The following is a 21,382-nucleotide window of genomic DNA, read 5'->3' on the forward strand; positions in this document are numbered from 1 at the left end:
AGTTGACAAATTAACAGATGTATTTGATTTATTCAACAATCCAGTTGGGTTTGAAGGCACAGTGGCAGATGTGGTGATGCAGCAGGTGAAAGTTTCCTTGATCAACAAACTGTTTGAATGCTCATCAGTATAAAGGCAGGACGGCTCTGTGCAACTGCTGGAGCACAAGGGAACCTTGTGTTCTGTTGAACATGCAGCACTTGGATATTCATACATAGTTACTGGGAGGTGATGTTTATACATGCAGCATAATCCCGTCAGCTATCATCGTGTCATTTGTAGGTTGTTTTGGGTGGTGCATAATGTATGGTTGTTGTTGCGAAATAAGGTATCTGTATGAAATAATTCTGCAGGAACTGTTCAGGCATGAACAGTTGAAATGAAATGCATGCAAATACAAAATAAACAGTTGGAAAACATGGTTTCAAAAGGTTTTAAACAATGTACACTCTTGCACGCACACACACACACACACACACACACACACACACACACACACACACACACACACACACACACACACACACACACACACACACACACTCACACATTCACAAACCTACATGAGAGTATTTCTCCTGGCAGACATTTTTGCAGTACTAACTTATGAACAGCCTGTAACCCAATAGTGTTGCTCAAATGCTGCAAGTGTGTGTGTGTGTGTGTGTGTGTGTGTGTGTGTGTGTGTGTGTGTGTGTGTGTTTCTATATATGTCTCAATGATCAAATCAAGCCCTTTTCCTCTCTCCCTGATGAGTTTTTCCTCTTAACTAGTTTTGTTCGACTGGTACATTGTGTGCCTGTTTAAAACAGTAATGCTCCATTTTACCCAGCACCCTCGGATGGAAGCTCAGGGACTGGGTATAATTACAAAAACTCACACACATAACGACAAATTGAAACTCACACATAGCAGACATACGGGAAGGCTTAGGGATTCACAATAATGCCAGCATGAGACCAAAAAAAAAAAAAAAATGCACACATGTTGGAACACACACACACACACACACACACACACACACACACACACACACACACACACACACACACACACACACACACACACACACAAACAAACAGAAGGAAATACAGATGGCCTATTCGTGCCAGATCTGATTATGGTCTGATTGCTGGCTTCCAGACTAGCTGGTGTTAGTTTCGTGCCCGGCAGCGCTCAGGAAAACGATCAGAGAATCTTCTCAGCTAATTGCTCTCCGAGTTGCCCTAAATCCACACTTTCTGCAGGTACAGAGTGTTGCAGGACTGTTAACACAAAGTAATGTCAGCGGCAGCAGATGGCTGCTAATCTTTGTGTCGCATAATATCCCACAAGTTTCGTAAAGCCACATGCAGACAAAAGCAAAGGAAATATGAATTTGCCGTATGGGACAGAGCTCACGCCTTTGTCTTGTCGTCCCTCTGTCTCCTCACCTCTCCTTTCTCTGTAGGTCGAGGCCATGCGTTGGAAGTCAGGTGACCTGTCCCTGCCGCCCTCTGTGTGCAGCATCCCATGCCGTGCAGGCGAAAGAAAGAAAGTGGTCAAAGGCGTGCCGTGTTGCTGGCACTGTGAGCGCTGTGAGGGATATCACTATCAGGTAGATCTCTGGAGACAAAAAGGCCACCAGTACTTGCTGTTGGCTTTGTCTGTTTTATTGTTTCCTGCTGTATTCATTGTGATTTTTGCACAAACTTAAAAAGAAATATTCTGAAGTGTAGCATGTGGTTTAGTTGGTACAAAAACATAATGCTAAAATAACCATGGTGCAGGATTCTAGCCACTTTGCTGTGTGTATTCTTATAGCACTCTACAGTAAGGCTTGGCATAACATAGCAGATGGTATCTGAGTATATGGATGAAACATTTGTGGGTTTTTTGTTGTTGGTGGGGATTCTTTTTCAGGAGACTTTCCATTAAAAAGCATCTGCTGTCTGAATACTTGCATTACATGGTTCACAGCTTGCAGGCGGAAAAATACATCTAAAACATAATTCACTTTTGTCACTCAATCACTGAGGATTTAGTAAATATTTACAAAACATGTCCTGTTGAAATTGTCTATTTCAAAATATCAAACCAAACAAGCCACAGTACAGTGTAGTCCCTCCTTCTAATGCATTCTGGTGATCACTTGCAAAGTGTTTTTGTAGAAACATCAAAAAAAAAAAAAAAATGTTATTGACTTTTTGCATCAATGTAAGCGCTTTACTTTGTGTCCATCTTGTTACTTTAAAATTTCCCTGATATATAAATGGCCTTAAAAGCTCTCAGCCTCACCGGTTCACTTAGGTAAACTTGATCTGTCAATTAAAATTGACAATTTTACCAGATGCATAACCTCGGCAGAGCTTCTAAAGCCACAACTGTTTTCATTCGTTGGAATCAACTACAAGATTTGTTTGCAATGACAGCACTTTGACATAATGGACACGTTAGTCTCCGCATGCATCTGCTCCCTGACAGCTGCTGCCTGCTCACTCTTACTCTACAGTAGAGTTTTGCCCCCCTGGGTTAGGATTCTTTCTCCCAACTCATCTCAGTCAACCAAAAGAAAGCCACTTAGATGGCCCATTTTGGATTTATATAAGCAGGAAGAATCCCACAGATGTTATTATAGCAAATGGAAGTACATAATTTAAGTTGAGGGAAAAGGATAACACATTATAAAGAGCCCCTTTATGTTCATTATATCATGGTTGGGGACAATTTGGTAGAATTCATGAGCACTTGAATATATATGCATTTATATATATATATAAGAGTTACCCAGTTCAGGAAGCAATAAAGGAAAAAGAAAATATCAACCATATTAGCAGCTGGTGATGCTTTTCTGAGCGGGCGATCAATACAAATTTTTCAGAGGTATGCATTTGCTGTATCATCAATAATCTGTTGACACATTTACAGTAGATTGGGGATTTTAGTAGATTGGAAAATAACATAGCAGCATGACAAAATCAATACAGTGAAACATAGGGCAAGTGTTCAAAAGTGTATGAAATGTGTGTTATTTTTCTCATTAATGAGTTAGATGTTAGTGTTAGTGATTTAAGGTATATTCTCATGCATTTGGGAGCAACTGTATTTGCAGATTTACCATATTTGTGTGGAGAGTTTGGATGAAAACATGAGGAATCCACTGTGGGCGCTACAGATCTAATTACCCGACACAAAATAATCTTGAATTTACATGATCACAACTGTCCCTCCCCAGGCTTCAGAGTTCAGCTGTGAGCTGTGTCCATATGAGATGCGGCCTGATGCCAACCGCACTGGCTGCGTTCCCATCCCCATCATCAAGCTGGAGTGGCACTCCCCCTGGGCCGTCATCCCCGTCTTCATCTCCATGCTGGGGATCATCGCCACCTCCTTCGTCATCGTCACGTTTGTCCGGCACAACGACACGCCCATCGTTCGCGCGTCGGGCCGGGAGATGAGCTACGTGCTGCTCACGGGAATCTTCCTGTGCTACGCCATAACCTTCCTGATGATCGCGGCGCCGGATGTGGGAGTGTGTTCCTTCAGGAGGATTTTCCTGGGTTTGGGGATGTGTTTCAGCTACGCCGCGCTGCTCACCAAGACCAACAGGATACACCGCATCTTTGAACAAGGGCAGAAGTCCGTAACAGCACCCAGGTGAAGAATACACACACCTGTTTGCCCTCTGCGTGTCCAGTGCAGGTAGATTTCGATGAGTGTAGTAGCACTGCAGGTCACTGTAAGTGTGTTCTTCTTTGCACTCGGAGGTGTGTGTATTCACATGAACTCCTCCACTTCTTCCTTACTGAGCTGCTTGGAATCATTATTCATCATTTATTTCTCATCCATTATTAATGAGAGTCATGAACTCACACTCACCTATGGTACTGTTTGCACTCAGTGTGAGTGACTCTAGGAGAGAGCGTCAACCAAGTGACTAAAATGTTAATGTGGTATTTAATAGTGCTCAGGTTCATGTCCGTCTGCCCTAGATGGTCATCTGTCTTTCATTCAGCACTATCCATGTGGAAGTTAGTGTTATTGTCCTCTTAAGACTCGTGCATTTTTTAAATGCTAATTAGGATTTCTAAATTCTAGGTAAAGGTCGATTGAGCAAAGTAACGGTAAATACAGTAGACAAAAATGAAGAAAAGAAATGAGGTAAGCATGAGATGGGATTGAGGCAGGATTTTGAGGCTCTTTTCAGGCTGCAGTGTGTTGCGCCTCCAGGTAGTCAGGCACTAAGCATCCTTTGAGCCGGAGAGATGGAAGGAGCTAGTTGTTTCTTCACTACAAAGAAAATATAGCTTTTCTTGTTGGGTTTTATTTTTCTCCTCTCTCCAGCATCCCATATGATCACCACGTTCCCTATATTCAGTTATATATGGAGCGCTTCTCCTCACTAACCATGTTCTTCGCTATTGCCTAAAATGGCATCATCACCTTTTCCCTGACCTACCTCCAACATTTACTGTTTGGGATTTATGGTTGTTTGTATGGCTTCATGTATCGGAATATCATATATTGCTACTGGCAGGTCTTGACCTATTTAATATGAAAACAGGCTTGTTTTCCGAAGACTAACAAGGATTTTTGAGTTTAAAAATGTATTTGTAAAACATTTTATTGCCCAAAGACTGGAAGAACAATCTAATCTTATAGAAAATTACATTATGCATGAGATTCTAATCCTTTTAATACGGCAGTAACACATGTTCGAGCACAGATATTTCCTTGAGCACAAACCTTCATGCATGGGTTTGCCGCACTCTCAATTAAACCTTTATTTCTGGCACCATTACTCCCTTGCTGCACCACTCGCTTATATCAGCAATTCGTTTCCTTCCCAGGTTCATCTCACCTGCCTCCCAGCTCGTCATCACCTTCTCACTCATCTCAGTTCAGCTGCTGGGGGTCTTCGTCTGGTTCGCGGTGGACCCTCCCCACACCGTCGTGGACTTCGGCGAGCAGCGGACCCAGGATCCCACGTCGGCGCGCGGCGTCCTCAAGTGCGACATCTCCGACCTGTCCCTCATCTGCTCCCTGGGCTACTCCATCCTGCTGATGGTGACGTGCACGGTCTACGCCATCAAGACGCGAGGCGTGCCTGAAACCTTCAACGAGGCCAAGCCCATCGGATTTACCATGTACACCACCTGCATCATCTGGCTGGCCTTCATACCCATCTTCTTTGGCACGTCACAGTCCGCAGAAAGGGTAAGTGTGTCCATGTTTTTTTTTTAGCGTTTCTCTTTTATTGTTTTATACCAATGCTACTAAATACACGACTAAACCTGCATATCTTAACTGCTGTCTTTTTTTCATTTTCTTTATGAACTACAGTCTACAGAGAGTGTGAGTATATTGCAGATGTATGTATGCCATTCCCATCATCTTTAGTCTGCAAAGAGGAAGAAACCATGGCGTGTGTGTGTGTGTGTGTCTACTACTCTGTGTGTCTATCTGTGGGATTACCCAGTAAATGACCTGTTTGGGATTTAAAGCAATTTTCTCTGAGACACCACAATCTACAGGAAAGATGACTACAGAGGGAAATGCTGTGCATGTGTGGTTGCAGGTTTTGACTTAATAGGGAAGGATGCAATGGAAATAGATGATTACTGTGTGATACTAATGTATATGTGTGTGAAATAACTTTCTTAAAATGACAATTCACTGACAGGCGGGTTGTGACTGTGTGGTTTATGGGCTTCCTGTGAGCTTGACGGACCTCTCCTGAGCACTTTCTGCAGTATTATTACGTTTTGGAATCACTTTTTGAGTCATACATTTGCATGTATTGCTATTGCAAAACGTCTGCTCTCTCTCTCTACACCAGACTTTTTTGGAGATCAAAACTCCTTATCTTGGCACTGAAAAATATGTTTTTTTCAATTGTAGCTCTACTAAGAGTCCAACATCTCCTGACAATCCCCAGTGAGTACAAGAGGATTTTCTGTCTGGCTGATTGACTAGATCCATGCCTTGGTCCAGGCTTTTAGAGGCTTGTACTGTACTGAGCTTATTCCTCCTTCTTTTAGTCAATTATTGATGGCTAGATGATGCAACTTTTATAAGGTGAATGTGTGTGCCTGTGTCTGTGGAGCAGTTTTTACAAGGTTTGAGCTCTGCCTAATGAATGATGGATTTATTATGGATGCACAGTTCATTATCCGCATGTGTATTGTATTCTATTTCATATTTAATGTTATTCTAAATCCCAAGACTAATTTCAGGGGTCAAAGAATAATGTGAAAGACAAAAAGAGCCATTTCGTGTGTGTCTGTAACAGCCACTGTGGTACAAGTGTGATTGAAGGAATACAAACTATAACTGGCTTACCACCAGTCTAGACACCAATGGGCTGCAAGTCGTCAGAAAACACATTTCATTCAAACTCAAAGACGAGCGTTGATGTATGCAGGCAATCGCCTCGTAGTCGTCGTATGGGACCAAAACAAATTTAAACTCACCGAGCTGTCTGCCCGTGTAGTAGCAGCCAAGTGGCGGCGATGTACTCAGCAGTGCTACGGTTAGTTTCTCCAAAATAATCATGACTTATGCTATTGTTTGACAGTAGATCAAGGATAATGGAGCCAGAACAATATGAGCAGGCAGAATGCATTCTAACACATATAATGCACATCACACTTTCTGAGAGGGGAGACCTTTTGTGGGACCCAGTCTGTAGGTGGAGTTGTCTGATGAACCTCCTGATGAAATTGAGGGTTTTCCCACAAGGTGAGTCCTGGTCACTCCACCAAATGTGTCAGTTTTTCCCTCCTTCACCATATTTGTTTGTCAAGTTTTAAAATGGTTTCCCGCCTGGAGGTGGATGTGAGGGGTCAGTATTGCAGATGCAGAAGAGGGGGAATCCAATCTTGCTCCTTTGAATGAGACAATGTGAGATTAGCCACAGACAGACATAGAGGTGCACACTCACCCAAGACCCGTACATACTGCTGTAAAAATACAAATACTGTAGCTATCGCTAAGGACCAGTACTTAGGTATGTAAGTGATTGAACGATTGTGTGGCAGCCTATAAGAGGTCATCTTATCATTTTAAAATGAGAGGGTTTAGGAAGCATACACACATGAACTCATGACAATACAGTACACACAGAAAACCATTGTGTTTACTTGCATGCGATTTATTGATTCTTTTTCTTTGACATTGCGTCTTCATTTGAGTTTTAGCAATAAAACCTTTCATACACTCGTTGAGATTCAAGGCAGCTCATTGATTGCAGATGTCGCAGGCTGTACATCACTGTGCTAAACCTTTGTGCACACATATGGTTAACAGATAAGCAGGGATCAGGCATGGTGGTGAACAGACAGATAGCACTGTATCATTCACATGTACACACACAGTGTAGTGATACAAATCACAAACCTCAAGCTGTTTTGGAAAGAAATCAAATCATAACACAGCTCCAAAACTAATTGTGTCCTTGAGTCTTTTTACACAATCTCACATGTCAGTCCACTTGTATCCTCCTCCTCGAGATAAACACCAACTACCTTTGTGTCCATTGAATGTTCAAGTCTTCCCTTCCTCGCCCTCAATACAACACAACTGGTATTGTCTCTCAGTCGGGCCATTTTTTATTTCTCCATTTCCTTGCGTCTCAGCGCATTTCCCAGTCAAGGCGCTTGCCTCTGTCGCATGGCAAAAAACATCAAAGTGATCTAATCACACATCAGGGAAATCATCCTCTTGCTGGAAGCATCACAGTGTTTTATTTTCTTTTGCTAACTTTCATTCAAGAAGCCAGAGAGTTTAGTGTCTCAGTGAGGTTTTATTTTACTTTTTTTTTTAAAGCAATAATAATAAGGGATATATTACTGATTTAGTTTCCACAGACTTCAGCTGGAAGCTTATTTAACCTTTAAGTTGTGTGTTGTGTGAGTCCATAACCTTGCATATGCGAACATGTGTGACCATTCGTAGGTGCTGGTGTGTCACATTGTTTCTTTAGGGTCAGTTCACGCACATGTGTGACTCTAAATGTCAATTGTGTGTGTAATATGGCTTTTTAAAGGTATGTGTGTGTGTGTGTGTGTGTGTGTGTGTGTGTGTGTGTGTGTGTGTGTGTGTGTGTGTGTGTGTGTGTGTGTGTGTGTGTGCATGCATGTGTGTGTGTGTATGCTATCTGACACGCCATTGTGTCCTGTCTTACTGGTTGGGCCGTTCAGCTAATTAGAATGTCCACCAGCGACTTTTTGTGTATTGGCGTTTGAGTGTGTTTGTCTGGTGTGTTGTATTTAATTGGAATATCCACCAGTGCACATTTGTGTGTCTGTGTATGTTGTTTCTAATTGGAATATCCTCTGGAGTGTGTGGCAGCTGGCTGGCTAACAGAGAGAGCAGAAGAGAGGGAGGAGAGAGACGAGTGAAAGGAATAAACAGGTAATGATGTGACTCGCTGATGGGGCTTTAATGAGGAGAGCTCTACCGAGGGCATAGGCTTGGTTTCCGAATGGGCCGAGGGGGAACAAGGAAGTTAGTCGGAGGTTCGATGACAACATGACTCGCATTACGATCCAATGGCCATCCCGCTCTGCCTAATAAGTCATATCATTTTTAAAACGTCTATTTATACTCCACTATACTGCAACACAACTACTGACACTCACTCTTGGATACTTAGCACGAGAAATGTCCGGCTGTACTCGAGCTGCTCATGGCAGCTGTTGATTTTTTGATGACACCAGGGCTTGGGATGACGAACACGTGGTTTGGAAGACATTTCCAACGGCATGTTGTATGAGGACTTGGCTCTTTGAGGCTTCATCAGCCTCCGCCAGGTGTGCTTCAGTGCTTTCTTTTAAGCGTATTCGTGGTAGAATGCATCTCTGTGGGAGTGCTTAACCGTGCCTTTGACGAAAGAAAAAAGGGGTCCACCTACTAGAAACTTTCCAGACATGTCAATCGTATCTCACGGTGTTGCACAATGTCTTCATAGCCTGCACAGTGAGAGCAGCGGTTAGCAGAGCAACAGCTTCGGCCCTCAATCAGCGTTTTCACAGGATCTGTGCAGGCACAGTATTGTGGAGGTAATCAGTGTTCAGAGCACAAAGTGCAATCTCTTTCAAAGGGAATAAAATAGACTTGAAACGGTGTGGTTGCCCATGTATAGTGTGAGTTACACTGCGCTGTTACGCTGCAGACAGCTGGATTGCATATATGTTTGAACAGATACATCGACTGACGCATGGTAAATTACCTTTTACTCTTTCCAAGTCAGCTCTGATTAATTTGGCATGCAGTAACACACGAGTCATAATTTAGTTTTTAATGAAAACTCAACTCCTGGCATTTGCTTCATGGCTGTTTTGGATGGAGGACAATTCACTCACTTTGAGGCAGACCAGCTGACGTATTTTGTTTTTAAATGAGTGTTGAGCTCCTTTTTTTTCAACAATTGAGGACATGACCTGGCATATACTTGCCTTTTCCTTGGTCACTTTTTTTTTAAGTTGTAAAAAGCCTGCATTGACTGAAAGAAAAAGGCTGGATTCATCTGCGTGGTACGGTGAGTTCAGCGAAGTAGTCAGAGAGGAGCAGCATAGGAAGGTGAAGCCCATAGAGTCTGCTAGACGGTACAGTGGGACATAATGTATAACCTTCCACCTAAAGAAATCCAACATTCCTCCACAGCTTCTGTATTGAATATATACCATATAGTATGTAACACATGGACCCAACTGTCTCTTGCTACATGCATATTTAGAGTAACTTCATGTGGTTCAGAGTTCTCCTCTTCATCCTCTGTCCCTGCCCACTCACTGTCATTTGATTCTCGTTCCCTCTCATGTACGTACATGTGTTCAATGCCTTCCATAACCTCCTTTCACATGCTCCTTGTATTGCTGCTCTCTCCTCGTCTTTACGCTCTCATTCCTCTCCATTGCTCATGTACTGTCCCCCACACTCCTCTCCTCTGAATACTCAACGCGGCTCTGAGTCACAGCGGGCAGTGACGGAGAGGAGGAAGAAGCACAAAGAGAGGTAGAGACGAGAATATAAAGAGGAAGTTTCTGTGCGGGATAGGGACAGTGAGGCAAGGAATGAGAATGTGAGCGATAAATCAAGGGAGAGGGAGAGAGAGGGATTCTCAACCATCACCAACGAGGGAAGTATTGTTTTGAAATAGGTCATGCTACCATGCAGAGGCTGCTGGCTCCGAACAGCTTCTGCCGCACCCTGCAGGAATGGGAAAGGTTGTGTGTGTGTGTGTGTGTGTGTGCTTCCCTCTGCTTCTCTCCGCTTGTTGTAAACCCTAACCACAGGGTGCATCCTCTCTCCAGCTATCTCTCTCTGCGTCTGCCTCATCATCCCTTTGCCTGACACCACGGACAGGCGACCATCTTTTCTTTCTTCTTCCCTCTTTCTCTTTACCTCGTTCTCTCTCCCTGTGAGCCACCTCTCCTGTTCTCCAGATGTCTTAAATATGGTCAGCTTGTTATCTCCTGCTTCCAACCGAGGAAGACTCAACCACCCCGCTGCTACCCACAAACCCACTCACTGTGTGAATGTGTGTGTGTCTTTTTGTTCACAGCACGTTTTTGGTATTGTGTCATTATATGTGCACCAGTTGCTTGCACAGAGACACATTTGAGGGAGTTTTTTTTTTCTCCCATTTCTTTTATTTTGCTAGTTATGCTCAAAGAGCGGAGCTGCTGAGTGACAGAGATGAGGTGCACCCCTTTTACGTCTCTGATTGGCCAGAAGTTTCGCTCCTGTCCACCCAAAAGAGATGCTCTGCTTTAAATTGGACATTAATGGAAGTCTTTTTTTCCCTTTCTTTCTTTCTTTTCAATCCTAACTTGGTCTCCATGAGTAGGTACTGGGTGCAACGACGAGGTATGCGGTACAGCCCAAGCCCAGTGTGGAAACAGTCATCTCTCTTTTTTCAATGTGAAAAAAGAAGGACAGTCTTTCTGCCATTCATACAGACCGATACACTTTGTGTCTCTCGAGGCCTCCCATTCACTTTATCTCTGTGAGACATTCCACATCTCTCTCTCTCTCATACACGAGACCCGAGACCCGAGAGTTCTAACCTCAAAATAGTCTCTTTAAGAAGTGAAGAATGGCAAATAGCCTCACTTTGAGTAACACATCTCTCTTTTTTTTTTCCTCACCCCGTGATTGGTCCTCAGGAGTATATAGAGAACACATCTTCTGTACCTGCCTCACAAATCCATGTCTGCCCCTCAGCACACACACACACACACACACACACACACACACACACACACACACACACACACACACACACACACACACACACACACACACACACACACACAGTGTTGCGGCTCACCGTCTTCAGACAGATTTATGACCGTGACTGTGGTCCCGGCGGAGAGCTAGTGACCGCCCAGATCCTTACCGGCCGTAACCGTCGGTAATCAATCTACACTAATCTGAGGAGGAAGAGAGAGACGGGGAGGCAGAATGAAAAAAAATGGCATGGTGAGAAAGAGGGGACTGAGAGGGTGGCAAGAAAAAAGAGAGATGGAGGATAAAAGAAGGAAAGGGGGTGAAGCAAAAGAGAAAGATGGAGGCAGCAAGAGGGAACATACAAGGCAAAATAGTAGCAAAGAGAATGAATCAGAGAGTGTGGGTGTGCAGAGTGAGAGCAACCTCAACAGCTACTAGACAGAGAGAGTTAAGGGAGGTTGGGGTTTACCCAACCATCCAATACTAAAGATGGAGGAAAAGAGGCAAGCTAATGTCAGAGAGAGAGATGAATGTATATCAGAAATAAGGGAGAGTAGAAGTGAAACACTGAGAGATACAACGATGAAGAAAGCCGGGTCAAGGGGTGGAGGGAAAACAGAGAAATGTCGGAATCGCTTTAGAATCGGACAGATGGCCGAAGCTCTGGGGTCATGAGCAGTTAAACATCAGAAGTGTCTCTCTCTGTCCCGCGCGCATACACACACAGCTGTCCCAAACATGATGCCACACTCGTGTCTTGGGAAGATGCAAATGCAGGGTTCGTTGTAACGCTCACTTTATTTCCATTTGACTGTCCAGTGGATGATTCAGCTGCAGTTTATGTCAGCGTGGAGGAAATCTATAAACCTAAACACAACATTTGCTGAAGCATTCGCAATGAGTCAGTACGGTAAGTGAGCCTGACAATGTGTGACAAACTGTCGGGCTTTTAACAATCCACATAACTATGGTATCTACTATTTCAGTAAGAGTAAAACAAGTTTCTATAATATGCACACAAAACAGCTGACCGTCAATAACAATTTATCCATCCTGAAGGTGCAAATTGCCCTGAATTAAACCAGGTTGTGTATTTTCTCTCAGGCAGACCACTCCAAAATATATGATGAGTTATAAAATAAACCATAAAATTGAACCATTTGGTTACATTTTGGGGGGGGGGGAATTAGAAAGCATTGCAAGCTGTTGACAATAATGTTGAGATTGGTTCAATTCCAGTAATTATTGTGATCGTAAAATGTCCGGAGGTATTATACAAAGCATTGTATTTACACAGTACACAGCTTTGGATGCAACATACACGGTATAATTGAAACCAGTGTGAAACTTTTAAATGGACAAATAGAGTATGTATGGGATGCTTTAGGGGAAAGTGAATACTGTATATATGACCCCTATCCCTAATCTGCATAGATTACAAATATAGTATTCCTGTATCGTTAATTGTATTATGTGAAAATGTTCACATGAAAGAATGCTCATCCAGTTTGTGGAAATTAGTCTACCTTTGGTTGAGGTTGTAGGGAAAAGTGGATTATAATTCAATAAAAACAAGTAAAAATGGAAACTACTTCAAATGCAAACTATCCTGTTATGAGTTGAAATAAAAAATATATATTCATAGAGCTTTAATTTGGCAGGAAAGGTAAAATACCAGGATACAGCTCATAGCTCCTGCAGTAGCCATGCTGTACAGAGAGCAGTCACTTCTGACCAGCATCGTGACGTTTTCATTCTGACAGAGTTTACTGATCCGCGGCATCATTATCTGCAACAGACTCTGTGTGTGCGGGGAGTACAGAAAAACTACTTTCATTCACTTTTGAAGGAATGAGTTTCCCAATCTTTTGCAGGGAGCTGGTGGGATTTGGTTGTTTGGCGGAAAATGGGGGGGGAGACCGAAAGCAAGTGTCAGATCCTGACATCAAACAGTGAGATGTTGAAGGATATAGGGACGCCCAAGGGGGACCTCCCACACACACACACACACACACACACACACACACACACACACACACACCATCTCTGCATACACACACATGCTCTACATTCACAAACACATATTTAAGCAGAAATTTAGTACACTTACATGTACATACACTCAGAAATGTTCCTCCAGGGACGAATAGAGACAAGATAAGAGCAGAATGCATCAAAGATCTAAATGACTTCCCTTTCGAGGCCCAATGCAACAGTCATCTTCATAAACCTCACATCTCTGGAACAGCACTAAAATAACAAACATCAAATATGCTGTTGTTTATTCTGTTTGTTTTTTTCCCCACCTCCACTGCAGCTGTCAGACTGTAGAAAGACAGGCTGCCTAACAAAGCAAAACATCCACTGAAGCTGATAAAATAGTTGGGTTGACACTAGTCTTTTTAGTGCCTGTTAACTTTCCAAGATATTCAATGTTTGTATTCTGATTGTTTTATTGTGCTTTTAAAAGAACCAGCAGTAAAGTATGTGAAGCAAATACACTATAAAAAGGCAATCATGCTGCAAAATTAAAAAAAAAAAACATTGTAAATTGATGAATGAAGTCATAGTAGATGTCCCAATTTAATTAGTGCTGCTAATCCCAAGAGAAATTCAAAGTTTGTTGCCCTTCAAGCTGTTGCTGTGCAGATGCAATAACCTGGCATCCAGCTGCTGGCAATGGTTAAGGAATACTTGGCGAGATGATTTTGGATTCAGGAAAAAAAAATCTGGTCGACGGAGAGTTATTCTAGTCGGTGCTTCCAAATTAACTGAACTTTCATATTGTTGGAGCATTTTAATGTTGTCCCTCATTAAGCGTTGGCCACTGAGTAGATTGGTTTGTAGTATAGTAGTTGTACCCAAACCAAACATATCCAAATTTGAAATAACTATATGTTTTCTTTTTTTTCAGTAGCAGCTGTGCAATCTTTCTGTGTGTGTGTTCGTGTGTGTGTGTGTGTGTGTGTGTGTGTGTGTGTGTGTGTGTGTGTGTGTGTGTGTGTGTGTGTGTGTGTGTGTCTAGTCCAGGAAAGATTGACCTTTGTTGGCTCGTTTCATAGTTGGCCGCAGAATAACGATTAACACTGCGTGTTTCCATCACCACCGCAACATTTTTCTTTTTTTGTGCACAATTAGCAATAATCAGCATGGCAATGTGGCTTCACACATACAGCATTTCCCTGAAAATGAATATCTGTATCATGAAGGCAACAGTCAAGGCAACAATATGTACATTTCCTTTTCACAGGGTTGAATTAGAGGAGTTGCGGGACTCTAACAAACATAATTAAGAAAAGTATCAGACCTCAAAGTCACCCAAAGACTGCCATGATTGTATTTCCTTGATTCATTCATTCGTTTCATTAGAATTACAAAAGAGGGTTGGGACTATGTTGTCCGACACGAGTATTACTCTGGTAAAAAGCTTTGTATAATTTCCAGCCCAATTTCTGTCAAGATCGCATACCGTAATACATACAGTTACTCCCCTTTTATTTGTTCACAGGGTCAGCCCCACCTCCCCCCTACAATTAGGAAGCAGCCTGCTGACTGACGATGCTCCATGTTGTTCCTTGCTGGGTATTTTAATTGGCTGGAGCTGTGCACAGTGGAGAGAGGGCAAGCTCAAATTGCGGCACCGGCATCTTGTACAGGCACTTCCTGTGGCACCGCTCAGTTGCCACAGTGCTGGAGGCACATGCCGCGGTGCCGGAGGGAGGTGCCGCGGTGCGAGTTCGTTCCAGACGCGTTCGTTCCAGACGCGTTCGTTCCAGACGCGTTCGTTCCAGACGCGCGTTCCAGGCGCGCGTTCTTCCCAGCTTTGATCTCCTTCTAATACCTAATTTTTTGTTATTTTATTTATGTGTTGATCTATTGTTTTGCTTTAAAGGGCTACTGTTTAAGCACTTTATTTGTTGCATTTTTTTGTTTGATAATGACATTTTTTTTTCCATAACTAATCTTGTGTCATTTTTTGCTGAACATAAATCATTAAGTGCTCTTAAGAATACAAGTATTAACAATATAGGTTAGGTTTCAGTTAAGAATTAGTTGAATACCTCTGTAATCAAAATGTCAATCAACCTACCTTGGTCAAATCTTAAACACAGGTCTATTAATTAGGCTATATTGTGATACATAGACAGTCATTGAGGCACAACAATAGTTTTCTGGTTGAATGTTTAGCTCAAGTCTAGAAGGCCGCTGTGGCAGGTATTTGTGGCCACAGCTGTCATCGCTGCAGGATAGATTCAGAAGATGTTTTGGCAACTGCCTGCCACTATTTGTGGCTTCTGGTGAGATGCACATATGCACAGTTTAAGGATGTCAGTCGTTTTGCATTCATTTGCAAGGTTCTTTATCATTATTTTTAACAAGGCATCCAATACACGTACATTGTGCATTGTCCCTCTTGAGCAAATAAAAAGAAAATAAATACAGTTTGTAACAGAAAGGGAAAATTAAGAGCACAGAACAGCCCTTTCCCTCCCTGACAGAGAAAAGAGGGTGGTGCCAAAGAGGCAATCTAGGAATGGTCAAATATAATTTAACCATTTATATTGAAGACTGGGTGGAGACTGGGCGCCCAACGCCTACCTTTGCCGGTTTGAAGGGAAACCTACGCTACAGAAGATATACACATCAATGTTCAACGACAAATCTGGTAACCATTTAAATATTGATTATGTAAATAGTGTTTGTCATAAAATGTTGGTCATGGACATATCATATAATTCAAGCTCTCTATACACTTTCATAGACTGTATCAGATGATTCATAACAAGGCGATGTTATATTATGTACGGGCAATTTCTTTCACCAGGGCAACTCAAGGTTGTGATTTGTGTTCGCTGTACTGTTGAGAGTGTTGGAGGGAGACACTGAGCCCCATTAGAAGCCCATTGGTAGTAATGCTTAAGAAGATTAAAAAGCAAGGCCAATTAAAAAAATAGCATAATAATATCAGAGAAATATTTACTGTTGTTACAGTAAATATATATAAAAAAAGGTTGTTGTAAACAAATGTCATTATCTAAAACTAGTCTAAAACTAGCACAAAAACATAGCAGCTTGTCACAACAACTAGTGGCAACTAGAGGTGCCACAGGAAGTGCCTATACGAGGTGCCGGTGCCACCATTTGAGCTTGTTCCTACTGGCACAGTGGGGTCACAGTCACGTTAGTTAGTTAAGAGAGAGCCGGCGTTCTCAACGGGGCCGCCCTAATTCTATGAAACCTTGATGCACAACTCAAAATGAGTTTGACTTGAGACTACTGGCCGGACGTCATCCAGATCTGCAAGTCAATACGGGCTCCACTAACAAGCTGTAGCAGAGCAAACACAGATGTAACATTATTTTATGGAATAACCTGTGCACTCTTTTAAACACATACCGAAGTTAGGCCAGTATGGATTAGATGGAGTAAAAATGTCTCCAAGTGCTGTTTTATAGACGATAATGATGCACTTGTGCACAACAGTGACTGTGCTTGGGCCCAAATAAGTCGGCGGGACACAACTCTGAAATATTGTGGCACAGAATCCTGTGAAAAATGCATGTGAAAAACTCTGAGTGAAAAACATATTAATGCTGCGTTCACACCAAAAGCAGTTGTGAAATATTCGCAAGAGTTGGAAAATTTCAACTTGTGCGAATGAGGCAATTTTTTCGCCACGCGCCATTCGCGCCAAAGCTTTTAGTGTGAATGCAGCATAAGAGACACTAAAACAATTTTTTTCTTTAAGTAACTTTTTACATGCACACAAATTAAAAAAACTAACATCTACTCCTTTCACCGTTAATCTTTTTTTTTTTTTTTTTCGTGAAATAGGGTTTCCAAATGATCATAACTGCCACAGTAGGAGCTTTGAAAGCAGTCCTCACTTCTTTAGATTCATATTCATCCTTCTTTGATATTCTTTATGGGAGATAAATATGATACTTTAATTATGTTTTACTTCAAAGGATTACAAATAGAACGTCCTAATTAATCACTTTAATGATACTTACTTATGATTCCCCCCTGCAAGTAATGTTTTTTGATACATTTGATGCAATTCTTAGCATGGCGATTCGTGTTTTATTGTAGAACACTTTGAAGTTCTGAAAATCTGGGGCGAAAAAGAAGCGGTAAGAACTGGTATGGTCACGCTCCCATTGTTTTAATAAATAAATAAATCTAAATAAAATCTCCCCACCCTCCCATGGCTCAGGTGATTAAAATGATGAGTGGTTCCGTGGTGTGCGTGAACAGAAACAGGAGGTGGGAGTTAGACACACACACACACACACACACACACACACACACACACACACACACACACACACACACACACACAAAGCAGTTTATTTTACACTAAATGGCAATGTGAAGTTAGTTTAGGAGCCCCAGGCTGCCTGTGAAGTCACTTTGCTGGTTCGGAGGTTCGGTGAGGGCAGCCACCTATCAAGGACACAGACACTCATTATCAACATGCTGAGATGGAGAGAAAAACAAAAAAGAATAATTGGGAGACAGAGTAAAGTTGGTGAGACAAAGAGTTAAAATCAGATAGAGTTTCAAAAGACTAAAATCATATATAAGGGAGGTATATTAAAAAGAAACGGATGGGAAATAAGGGCAGAGATGAGGGGATGACAAGTAAAGGATGGAGCGACTGAAAGATGCGAGACGTCTCCGGGAATGAAATGTGCCGTGCACAATGCTTTTTCACCCCTATATTTTTCAACATCAACAATCACTGTCTTTTTTCTTTTTTTTCTTTCTGACCCTCCGCTGACTCGGGACATGAAACTAAACAGTCAGCAGTCATTTATTTTAAAATATAGGCTGGGAGATAAAAGGAGAGCGGAGTGACGCCTGGCGAGAGATTTCATTGGCTCCAGAGAGTTAAACACAAGTTCAGCTTAATGCAACAGTGCCCGAGTGAAGGGCAAACTTCTTTTTGACTGAAGATCCAATCAATCACTTTCTTCCAGTCGATCATGAGTTGTGAAAATAGGATTTTACCAGCGTCTTCCTCTGGCGTATAAGACCTGTCCCTGTCTCTCCACCTGGATATCAGTCAAAGGTTGCAGTTAATCCTAGTGAGGTTGACTCTAAAATACAGGCTTTTTTTCTCAACAATTAACTACTTCAGCAGGTGATACTTCAAAAAAGAAAAAATGCCACGCTGTGCACAGCAATTGCCTGGTGATAAGAGGCAACCACTCAGCCACTTGGCAACATACAACCACAATCAGTGAAGTTTGTGGCACTGTTCATTTGAACGTGTACAAGCTTCCGTTCAAGTGTCTCGTGGGAAAACTCTCCATCGTATCACAAGCAACATGCCCGTGGAAATAAGGGCTTCATTCACTGTCCATCTGTAATGCCTTTTAATCACTTTGTCTTTTTCTCTTTATTTCACCTCTCTCGCTCTCTCTCATCAACTTCCACTTCCTGTCAACTGTGGATTGTTCTCCCGAACCTTTCTTTTATTCCATGTTTGCCTTCCTTTCTTTATTCCGTTTGATTATTCTCTCTCTCTCTCTCCCTCTGTCCCCGTCATCTTTCTATTGGCCCCTGTCTCTGCTGTTGGCCAAGTTGCCGGCTGGAGCTCTTTGATTCCACCATCTCTTTTCTCCCTCTGTGGTACATATAAAAGGTTTTGCAACAATCAAAGAAGTAGTGTAATGACTTCAAATTCTGCATGCTGTGGTTCATCAAGTGTGAGAGGCTGGGATATGTGTGTATGTTTCTGTTATCACAACCCGTGCATAATCGGATTCACATTTGTATCAGGGCCCGCTCGCCTGTGCGTGCACTTTCAACTATTCAGACTGATTGAAGTGCATTTTGCTGCATGGTGTTTCAATCAATACATTCCCTCCAAGGTGGCTTTAAAAGCAGTGATTAAATCCCATTGTTACACCACTGTCATTTTTTGGCATTGACTATAGATGCCCTAATGTTGCTGAAAGATGCTTAGCCCCTTCGTATTTTGGGAAGATGATTACAGAAGATGAGGAGTCCACATAATGTGCAAAGAAGAAAAACCATATCCATGCCATTCTCCATTTATTCAACATGTGTTTTAGGCCTTAACTTAATGTGTACATGTCATATCAGTGAGCGGAAATTGCAGTGTCTGCAGAAGATAGGCCTAATTCAGTTAATTGGCTTCTCATAGTGTAGTGTTCTCAAGCTGTTCTTTCTATTTCACCTTGTCATTTAGATAATACAGCCAACCAACCCAGAATAGCCTTCAACGGTAGCTGTCACGCCTCGGCTATCAGCTGTGAAGAGAAGACTGCCTTCTCGACACTTAACTATCAAGCTCCCTGTCTCTTTGGTTTAGCCATCTCTCCCAGGAATTACATTTTTTTTACAGCTATTCAGTGTTAGCCATTTGAATTAAGTGGCAATATTAGCTGCCAGAGCAGATGCCACTCATAGTGCCCTGCGATAAAATGTATTGACCTCAGGCCTCTGAGTCCTGTTTTCTCCCCCTCTGCTGCCTCTGCAATGCTGACCCCTCATACCCACCTCCAGGCGGGAAACAATTGTGAAACTTGACAAAGAAATGTGGTAAAAGGAGGGAAAAACTCCAACATAACACATCTGCTGGAGTAACCAGGACTCACCCTGTGAGAAACCCCCACTTTCATCAGGAGGTCCACCTACAGACGCTGGTCAGACGCAGACTGGGCTCCTTTTAAAGGGTTCCCCTCTCAGAAAGTGTGATGAGCATTATGTTAGAATGCATTCTGCTTGCTCATATTGTTCTGGCTCCATTATCCTTGATTTACTGTCAAACAATAGCATACGTCATGATTATTTTGGGGAAACTAATCATAGCATGCCATTTTATCATACCAATTATAGCAGAATGAATATAAAAGCATGTATAATGGGTTTTGGCATTCGGTAGCTCAGAGGTGATGAGGAATTGAGCAGTAAAACGAATTGCAACAGATGTGCTGACTGAATACGCTTGCGCCTCACTGACACCTGGATACATCTCAGCCACCTCCGTTTGAGTGTGGGATCATCAAAGTGGGTTCAAGTATGATGTATGAGTCAGGGCTCAATCGAGATCCAGACCGAGAGAAAAGTCCTTTACGTTTACGAGAACCCTATTTGGGCTCTCGGCTGTGCGTGGCCCACTGGGTCTGAGGGGACCAACAATCTTTTGTGATCACAGTATGCTGAGAGTGGAATGGAACCTCGACATAATGTTTTGCAAATATGTTCAATTTGAGATAAGGTTTCCCCGGGGGATGGGGGGTGAGATTGTACGCTCCACACATAACATTGTGATAAGGTCTGGGCGGAACAACAGTGGAGTTATCCTTTCAGCACTAATTGAAGAATAACAAGGTGTTTCCCGCAGACAAAAATCCGTAGCTCAGTCCTTTTTTTCATCAACACAAAATGTAATGAGTGCCTTAGAGAGGACAATGAAACTACAGTCGACTTGGGAAATATTACTCACCGACACGTCCAAGAATTTAGCAAAAGCATCACTTTCTTCAACCTGAGGACTAAAAGTGAGCCCAACACTATGCCACGTATTTGTCCACAGGATGTTCTTCTATTTCTCTTTTGTCTCCTGATCCTCTTTATCCTCGTCTCTTTTCTCCCCAGGTGTTAAAAGCGCACCAGGCATCACTCTATCCCTCTGTTCCTCTTTCTGAATCTCTTCCTATCACGGACCAGAGATTCTCCGCCTGTAAATGTCTTAAACCTTAAGGGAATAAACCGTATGCAGCCATCTGTAGCTAAGCGTCTGCTTTCTGTGTGTAACGTTTGGGATAATAGGGCGCTCTTCCGATGCAAGCAATTTTAGCCGATATCAGCTGGAGACAGCGAGGTGGAGGAGGACAGTGCTCAGTGGTAGTGTGTAAGTGTGTGTACGTGTGTCTTTTTGTAAATAACAGCTGGAAGCCAAAACATTGGTCCAAAGGCTAGACGTAATGGAAGTGACTATCAGCATCCTTGCTGCTGTTTCGATAAGAGCTAGGTTCACAGCTTCAGGGACTCTCTCTCTCTCTCCCTGTTATTTTGACTGTTAGTCATCCCCTTTTTCTGTAGGTTATTCCATTTTTACTCTCTCTTTTATCGACTTCCTCAAATGTTTTCAAAGTCTTTTTTGTTTCATTCATGTCTCTGTTACTGAAAT

General features: G+C 42.4%; 1 protein-coding gene across 1 annotated transcript in view; it reads left to right on the forward strand.

The window, feature by feature from the left end:
• Positions 1-21,382, forward strand: part of grm8a (glutamate receptor, metabotropic 8a) — a gene marked incomplete at both ends in the record, with an annotated part of 184,711 nt that overhangs the window by 159,232 nt on the left and 4,097 nt on the right. The window contains 3 exons of the mRNA XM_079235931.1: positions 1,451-1,597; positions 3,215-3,636; positions 4,830-5,196. Coding sequence (XP_079092057.1) covers positions 1,451-1,597; positions 3,215-3,636; positions 4,830-5,196 — 936 coding nt within the window. The remainder of the gene's footprint in view (positions 1-1,450; positions 1,598-3,214; positions 3,637-4,829; positions 5,197-21,382) is intronic.

The sequence above is a fragment of the Taurulus bubalis genome (genome assembly GCF_910589615.1).
Source record: "Taurulus bubalis genome assembly, chromosome: 20".
Taxonomy (NCBI): domain Eukaryota; kingdom Metazoa; phylum Chordata; class Actinopteri; order Perciformes; family Cottidae; genus Taurulus; species Taurulus bubalis.